The sequence below is a fragment of the Mauremys mutica genome, chromosome 23 (genome assembly GCF_020497125.1).
Source record: "Mauremys mutica isolate MM-2020 ecotype Southern chromosome 23, ASM2049712v1, whole genome shotgun sequence".
Classification (NCBI taxonomy): domain Eukaryota; kingdom Metazoa; phylum Chordata; order Testudines; family Geoemydidae; genus Mauremys; species Mauremys mutica.
Genome location: NC_059094.1, coordinates 9815781 through 9824228, shown reverse-complemented (window position 1 = coordinate 9824228; position 8448 = coordinate 9815781). Strand labels below are relative to the sequence as shown.

The following is an 8448-nucleotide window of genomic DNA, read 5'->3' as shown; positions in this document are numbered from 1 at the left end:
TGAAAGCTGCCTCCAAAGGCTTTGAAATATATACATGGTCCTAAAATGAGCTTTCCAAACTAAAGGCCGCACCACAGATAAAATCCAGACTTCTTATCTGGTTGGCCCACTTGTTACCTGGGGTTCTTTGAACCCAAAGCTCTTGGTAACGTTTACTCTGTGCGAGGTGGTGTCAGGAAATAAATCAGCGGAGAGACAGCTGTCCGACCGATAGATGGCTGGCACAAACAGGACAACACGAGTGCTTTCACTTAAAGCTAAACTTTACTTAGTCTCAAGCACTTACACACGTCCCCAACAGGTTAGTAAAACACCCCCAACCCTCAATAATTACCGAAGTTGAGTGTGGCTTTCGAGTGGCACCGTGACAGGCTTCCGCTGGCCAAATTTCCGTCTGCCGGTGGGGACCCCAAGGTGCCTCCAGAGGATGCGTTCCTGAAGAGCCCCTTCTGAGAAGTCCAGCTACCTCAAACCTGTTCCCTTTATTTATACATTAATAATACAATGGCATATCCAGTAAAGAGGGGATTTTGCAAGAATGCTGCTGAGACTGGTTAACTTCATAAGTTCAGTGCTAGTGCCTGAACAATTACTGACAGCATAGGCAGTGTCCAGAGTGTCCTAAATTGCCATTCTGATACCTGATATGGTCCTTCCAAAATGGGGATTCACACTCGTAAGTGTGAATGTCGTCCATTCTCTGCGCCCAGCTAATACTTTCCGCTGAGACTGCCATTGTAGGGGCCAGTTGTAGAGACGGTTCTTTATGATGTGGTTTAAAACAGAGGATCCCAAACTTCATTGGTTCACGTGCCACTTTCTTAAAAAATTGCTGTGAAGTGAATGGATGGAACATCAAGTTTGGGTACCACAGTCTGGTCTGGAAACTGGTTGGAGACCTGCCCAATTCATTGCTTATAGTGGTCACCTAAAAAGCCAACAGATCCTAGTTTAAAAAAAAAATGCTATCAGCGTGGTCTAGATTCTAACCAGTAACCTGGAGGTGAAAGTTACCCTGTTCTGTCTTGAAGGCATTTCAGTATCCTGCGTAGTCACAAGAACACAGCCTGTGGAAATAGCCAGTCCTGTTGGCCTAGAACCAGATTGCTAAATCTAAGTGTTAGGCCTGAGAGGGAAGCTGCTTTGCCCAAATAGTGACTGTTTTCATATTAGAAACTTCCAGCCTTGTTCCTAGGCCGTATCCTTTCAAGCGAAGGGGAAGTCCAGTGACATAAGAGGGACGTGGTGGCAGGACAACCTGCAGCAAAACACCACTTACTGTTAACTTGAGGGTTTTAACACGAGGAGCCGCATTGATGAGAATGGGAGAAGGTGAGGGTGCTTCATAGGCTGTTGCTGGGTGGCTCTGCAGACTCCGAGCTGAACATCGGTGCTGGGAAGTGCTTCACACCAGGATGGCTGGAAGAATGTTTAGTCTGTAGAAAATGCAGCATCCATGGAGATTCTAAATCCTCCGAATCTGCAGGCACCCCCTGAGTCTAGTGTCGCTGTTTATGCCACTTGGGGGACACTTGCCATTTTCATTGGCATGTTTATTGTTCTAACCGTTTAATGCTAAAGGCAACCAGAAATATTAATAAAATGTATTTAACTTTGCATCCAAGTGTAAATTCCAGTCTTTTCCAGTGCCTAGACCACTGGATTCCTATTTGGAATCTCCTCCAAGCACAAAGGGTGCTGTGTAATCCTGCAGCCTTTGAACATGAGTGGATGGAAACATTACCGGTTCCAATTCCGTTTGTTGCCTTCGATGGGAGAGGTTAACGGGAACTACTAGCCTGTTAGAAGAGGCTATTGTGACTGTCCTTGCATATAGTACTGCCCGGCAGCCAAGTCTCATACGGGAAGGTGGGTGATGATAGCTCACTCTGGTTTCTTAGTCTACGATGTCTGGCTAGCACGAGCACTTCTTCTGCTTCTCTTGTTTTCCCAGGTTCTGTACTTTGGGCTCCTCTGTGGGTGGAAGTCTGCTTTTCACCCCATCCCAATCCTTGTTTGGGCTCAGCATCCCAGCCTTCACAGCTTCATAGATCTCCAAGGTCAGCAGCTGGAAGGCATCGTCCACGTTGCTGTTGCTTTTAGCAGATGTCTCTATGTACTTTGCCCCCAGTGAAGAAGCCAGCTTCTCGGCCTCCTTTCGCTCAACCTGGCGCTGCGGCACCAGGTCACTCTTGTGCCCAACCAGCACAAAGACCACGTGAAAAGGTTTCACTGTCTCTGTCACCTCCCGATGCCACTCCTTGATGCTCTCAAAGGATGCTTGGTTGGTCAGGTCAAACATCAGCACTGCCCCTGCGGAGTTGCGGTAGTAAGAGCGAGTCACTGACCTAAGACACGAGGAGGGAACGGCATGAGACTCTGCATTCTCTTATTGCTTTCCTAAGATCTTTATGGCACAGAGGCAGCACAGGCTGCCTTGTGGAACTGCTTGGAAAATGTTTTTCTGCAGAAAATTTCAGCTTTTTGGTGGAATATCGAAAACCAAAACTTCAATTCAGAATGGCACTGTACTGCCTCATGGGAGTTGTAGTTCAGGTGCCTTATTCTGACTAGACTACATCTCCCATGATGTACCACTTTTCTCTATGGTAGTGAGAAGTGATGCATCCCATAAGAATCCCTGGTCATGGTGCATCATGGGAGAGGTAGTCTGTGTAGAGAGCCCACCCAGAGAGGAGAATGGAAGTCCTGTGAGATGGCTGAGTGCCATTTTGAATGAAAATACTTTGAGTTTGGGACAATCTTTTTTTTTTTTACTAAAAGTTCTGAGGAAAGCTACTTCTCGTGTCAAAACAAACAAAAAAAACCCCAAACAAAACCCTGCCTTCCATGGAAAACTTTTTTGGTTTTTTGTCAAAATGGTTTTGATGGAATTTTTTTAACTAGCCCTAATGCCTAAATATATCATCTGTCTATGGTACATGTTCAACCAGATTCGTGTGACAGGTGTGACTCTTAGCTGAGCCAGTTGCTTGGTTGATGATCCTATCAGGTTATGCTCCCATATCAGTGCATGTTAGGAAAATCCAGGCAGCTATCCCTTTGGACTTTGGCAGAGGGCAGAATGTCCTGAGGACCTCCTGCCCAGTAGCAGATAGAGCAATGGATACTGGGATGCCCTGTCCGCCTGAGAGCTGGTTACTCCAAGCCAGTCTCCTACAGTCACTGTGCTAGCGTATGCTGCTGGTGGCAGAGAATTAACCATGTGGGGTGTGAACAAAGCATGTTTACAACCAGTCTGGGTTCTGCCTAGAACAGGTCTTTGGGAAACTCTCCCGCTGTTGCCCAGCCATCTGTGCGGCCTCACCTGCCGTGGCAACAGCGCAGGCATTTTCACCTTTGTGTTTGCCTGCCTGCTCTGAACACAGAGGTATTAAACAGCTGAGCCCTGTCTGTGCTAATGGTCCCACTCTTGGGAAATTCCTGGAAACCTGCTGCCCGTGTCACTAACTGGTTACAAACTGGCCAAACCTCCAGCGTAAATGAGACTTCCGAAGCCCCTTGTCTCCCACGTCTCAGGGCTGGCCCAGGTGCTTCAGGTGTGCCCAGCCAGTTCCTTTCAATGGGCGTGTGGCTGGTTAATAATTAGCCCCGTTAGCTTAGGAAGCAGAAAACTCTGTACCTGATCGCCTGGGGTGCCGGATTAAAGGGCTTTGGGTCTGGACTGGATAGCTGGTCTCAGTCCAGTCCCTAGGGACATGGGTCTCCTTTCGCTTACACTGGTGTAAATCAGAAGGATCAGTGGAGTTACACTGATGTCAAGCCAGAGCAAGAGCAAGGAGAATCAGGCTTTGGAGCCTGTATCCCCCCTGGCCTGGCAGTCTCAGCCACAGAGCTGGAATTCCCCTCTCACCCGGAGGTGGTTGCTAACCCCTTGCCTGCCTTCCTTCCTTCCTCAGAACCTGGGGTGCATCCTGCTCCCATTGAAGCCAATGGAGGGGGGAAGGGAAGGGCTCAAATAGTAACGTTCAGACCCCGCCCCAGCATGGATCCCACAGGTCCTGCCCTTGGGCACGGGGGGCTGAGTCGGTGCCCACCGTGGTGTTAGCTGGAAAGTTCTTTGCACCCAGTGTGTGACTCCCCCTGACAGTGCCCCAGCCCGGGCGCCAAGCCCCATTGTATAGCAGTGGTTCTCAGTACTATTCCTCTGATGATAATTAAAGGCTGGATCCCCGCTCCCTCCCACTCTGCACCTCTCTTCTGAGCAATGGAGCGGAGCCAGTGTTTGCTGGGAAACCCCACGAGTCTCCCCTGCCATACCCTAGCAGGACAATGATACATGCACCAAGAATTGGGGAGGAAGGGAGTCCCTAAAGTGAGGCCTTTAAACTCCCCCAAAATGTTCCAGAGAGCCCCACGCAGCAGTACCTGGGCATAGCTGCAGGCACTTTACATGCGGTGTTGGATCCAGCCCAGGGGAAATGAGCTTGGGGGTGGGGGCGGGGGTGGAGCTTTCTGTCCCTTTCCCAGGGGTTAGGATGCCCCATGGACTAAACCGCTCTCCTGCACGGCACCAGCTGTCCCCTTTGCTGCCTGTCTCAGCAGAGAGGCCATGGAGAGTCGGAGAGACTATCTAGGATCCCTCCAAGTTGCACTAGAGCAGTGGTCCCCAAACTTTTCAGGGTTGTGCCCCCTCTTGCCCCTGTCAGTGTGCCCCCCAGCAGGAGCCGGGCTGGGAACAGGGCTGCGGCTCCCTGGGTGGGGCGGGGATGGACATGGACAGGGATAAGGAGGCCGAGGCTGGGGCCACAGCTGGGAGCATGTCTGGGGCTGGGGCCAGGAATGGAGTTGCGGTCAGGGGCCGAGGCTGGGGGCAGGGCCTGAGCAGAGCTGGGGGCAGAGTGGGGGCGGGGTGGTGCTCCCTCCCCACCCCCCATGAGGGGCTGGCCCGGGCCCCACTGCACCCCCCTGAATGTTCCTCTGCACCCCTCCCAATTTGGGGACCACTGGGCTAGAGAGACAACAGCAAGGGGCAGCATGGGAGAAGTTAACCGAGCCATGGCCCATGCTTTTCCCCCTCCAAGGCCTTTGGTCTCCAGGCCTATTAACCAAGCCCCTTTCCTCAGCATTGTTGACGCAAGAAAACAGCCTGCGTTCGAGCCTGGAGTTTCCTGCACCTGTATTAATCCCCATGGCAGCTTTCAAGCTCCCTTCCTTGGCTCTGGCTCTGGCTCTGTCCTGTCCACACGCTTACACGTACGTCTAATCCTCCCCTGGCAAACCCACCTGAATCGCTCCTGTCCAGCCGTGTCCCAGAACTGCAGCTTGATCCGGAGCCCGGGCTCCAGCTCCACAAACTGGACGTAGAAATCCACCCCCACCGTCTGGTTGATGGAGTCGAGGAAGGCGCCCTCGGTGTAACGCTTCAGCAGGGACGACTTCCCCACCGTCGAGTCCCCCAGCATGATGATGCGGAACTGGTAGTGCCAGAGCGAATCCATCCGGAGTATCCCAGCGGGACAAGGCAGCCTGCGAGCCGCAAGGAGCCTGGAGCCGAGCGTCTGCGGACCGGAGAGTGAACTCCCACGGCGTTGCCGGTTGGGACTTGCTGGAAGTGGAGCGAGATGGTTCCAGCTGAGAGCTGCTCTAGCTCATGTCCAGGCAGGCAGCTGCCACCCCTCCCGCTGAGTGTGCAGTGTTTATAGAAGGGGAAGGCAGAGAGAATATATTGCTCCTACGTTTGGCCGTCAGGACTATCTCTCCGCTCAGTAACACTGGGTCCTGTGTGTCAGGGGAAAGGAACGAGCAAAACAGATGCAAAACGCTGTGATGAGGAAGCATCTCCTTGGCATTAGCTTAGATTAAGAAGATAAGATTATGTGTAGGGGCCTTGTAACTAGTGAGGTCTGGGCAGCAGGTGACTTTGGGTTCTACTCCAGGCCCTGGCACTTTCTGTCTCTGGGCAAGTCACTGCACCTTGGTTTTCCCTCCTGTGAAATACAGATGATGGTACTGACCTCACGGGGCAGTGGGAGGCTCAGAGCTTGTCTACCGTCCTGGGGAGCTATTCCAGAATAGCCGTTCCTGATTAACGCTGTGTGTGGACACGGCTGCCCAGAGAGGGGTGCAAAAGGGGCAGTTCGTCCCAGATCTCCCATCTGAGAGGGCCTCCAAGCCCATGGAGTACGAGTGGGCAGCACTGTGACCGGGTGCAACGGGGTGTCAGTGCCACTTCAGCTTGGCCCAGCCACTGGGGTGCTGAGTAACGCTGTGCCCCTGTGCCCCAGGTCCTACACTCCATGACGGAGTGGTGGCTGGGCCAAACCTGGGCAGTGCTGTGGTTCTGTGTGTCAGATCACAACACCCAGAAGAGGGAGCTGGGCCTTGCCCCATGGGACAGGCACTGTCTCTGTGGGGTGAGCGCAGGGCGGATTCGCTGGCTAATCACCACCACCCTGGCCCCCTGGGGAAAGGTGGGAGACCTCTGTGTCAGATATTGCCCTGGGCCCCCCAAAACCTACCCATGTCCCTGTGTGTAGACACACTTATTCCAGAATAACAGTGTCCACACACAGGATTAATCAGGAATAGTTAATCTGGTTTAAATCCACATCTTACTTTATTCCAGATTATAGACAAGCCCTTAGTCCAAATTTAAAGGTTTTGAGCTCTTTGGCTGGAAGGCCCTAGAGATGGACTATGATTTAGTATGCTATTATAGAGAAGATTTAAAAGACTTTCACATTCACTTAATAGGATTCACTTTTAAAGGCAGTTCCTTCCCCGCCCAGCTGCAGCCAACCTGGGCATGAGCCGAGCCCCTGGGGTAAGCAGAGATCTGTTGTCAGAGCCACTGGTTTCCCTTGGGAGAATGTTTAAGCAACAAGACAGGACAGGGCATGTATTGCGTTGGGTTCATTCATGCCTTGTGCACTCTGACGCCAAAGACCAAGCGTTGATACTGCAACTGGGCGTGAAGTAATGCAAGACATGCTTGGTGCCTGGGTGGCTGCTTGGGCCTGCATAATACTTGTATTTGAATCAATACAACCAGCTCCAGCTTCACTCGCCTCTGAGCCCGGGTTCACCCCAAAGCTTTGAAAACGTCAGTCCAGGCTGCAGTGACAGGCTCTTCCTTACTGCCTCACTGGTGTCAAGCAGATGTCACCCACACCTACGCCATGTGGTGGCGCTATTCCCTCTCCTGCCAGTGGTGTCTGGCCCACACATGTACAGGTTGATGCCAGTAGCAGCTCCTGGGTTAAGATGCAGCATCCATAGGTTCAATTCCTGCAGCTGCCAACCCACCAAGCAGCAGGATGTTCTACAAACCGAATCAAAGATGGTCTGTTGGTTAAACTCCCGTTACACCACGTCCTGCTGTTAGCTGACAGGGTGAGGAGGAAGCACCACTTTCCCCCATGTGGCGCCACAGAAGTCCCACCCCAAAGGGGGTGGGATTTGGGAAAGGGCCCCTCCCAGGCTTGTGAGGAGAGCACTGTGAGAACTTGAAGAGACGAGATCAGGTAAATCCTGCCCAGTTTGGCCTGGTCTACACTGGGGGGCGTGGTCGATGTAAGATACACAGCTTCAGCTATGGGAATAGCGTAGCTGAAGTTGACATATCTTATTCCGACTTACCTCCCGGCGCGGGATCAACGGCTGCGGCTCCCCCGTCGACTCCGCTACCGCCGCTCACGCCGGTGGAATTCCGGAGTCGACGGGAGTGCGTTCGGGGATCAATTTATCACGTCTAGACAAGACATGATATATCGATCCCTGATAAATCGATCGCTGCTCGCCAATCCAGCGTGTAGTCTGGACGTACCCTTTGATTCTAGAGTTTCGTAGCGTGTAAGGCCAGCAGGGGCCACTCTGACTATCCAGTCTGATCACCTGTATAACACAGACCCTAGGACTCCCCTGAATTAACAGTGTCTGACAGTCCCCACACAATTACCTCCCTATCTCCAGTGGCACATTAACCAGCCAAACTCATGTGATCACTGCAGAACTGAAACACCAATGGGCCCAGATACCGCAGTGGTGGCTTTATAAGAAATGTGATAGCTAGACTAGGTACAATAGAAAAAAAGAGCTGACAGATTAGCTCAGTGGTTCTCAACCAGGGGTCTGTGTATCCCTGGGCGTATACGGAGCTCTTGCAGGGGGTACATCAACTCCTCTAACTAGTTGCCTAGTTTTACAACATGCTAGTGAAGTCAGTACAAACTAAAATTTCATAGAATGACTTGTTTATACAACTCTATATACTATACACTGAAATGTAAGTACAATGTTTATATTCCAATTGATTTAGTTTATAATTATAATGGTAACGTGAGAAAGTCAGCAATTTTTCAGTAATAGTGAGGCTGTGACACTTTTGTATTTTTATGTTTGATTTTGTAAACAAGTCGTTTTTAAGTGAGGTGAAACTTGGGGGTACGCCGGACAAATCGGACTCCTGAAAGGGGTACAGCAGTC

At 51.5% G+C, this 8448-nt stretch overlaps 1 protein-coding gene across 1 annotated transcript; it reads right to left on the bottom strand.

The window, feature by feature from the left end:
* Positions 1–435: 435 nt before the first annotated feature.
* Positions 436–7658, bottom strand: LOC123355485 (ras-related protein Rab-39B-like). Its single transcript, XM_044998010.1, has 3 exons — positions 7603–7658; positions 5248–5742; positions 436–2348 (listed from the first exon to the last, which is right to left on the bottom strand). The coding sequence occupies exons 2-3, from the start codon at positions 5460–5462 to the stop codon at positions 1916–1918; spliced, it is 648 nt and encodes a 215-aa protein (XP_044853945.1). The 5' UTR covers positions 5463–5742; positions 7603–7658; the 3' UTR covers positions 436–1915.
* Positions 7659–8448: the final 790 nt, after the last annotated feature.

Excerpts from the sequence above, each read along its gene's own strand:
- LOC123355485 (XM_044998010.1), bottom strand. The coding sequence starts at position 5,462 with ATGGATTCGCTCTGGCACTACCAGTTCCGCATCATCATGCTGGGGGAC. Across the intron at positions 2,349-5,247 it reads GCTGGACAGGAGCGATTCAG|GTCAGTGACTCGCTCTTACT; the intron begins GTGGGTTTGCCA and ends CTCGTGTCTTAG.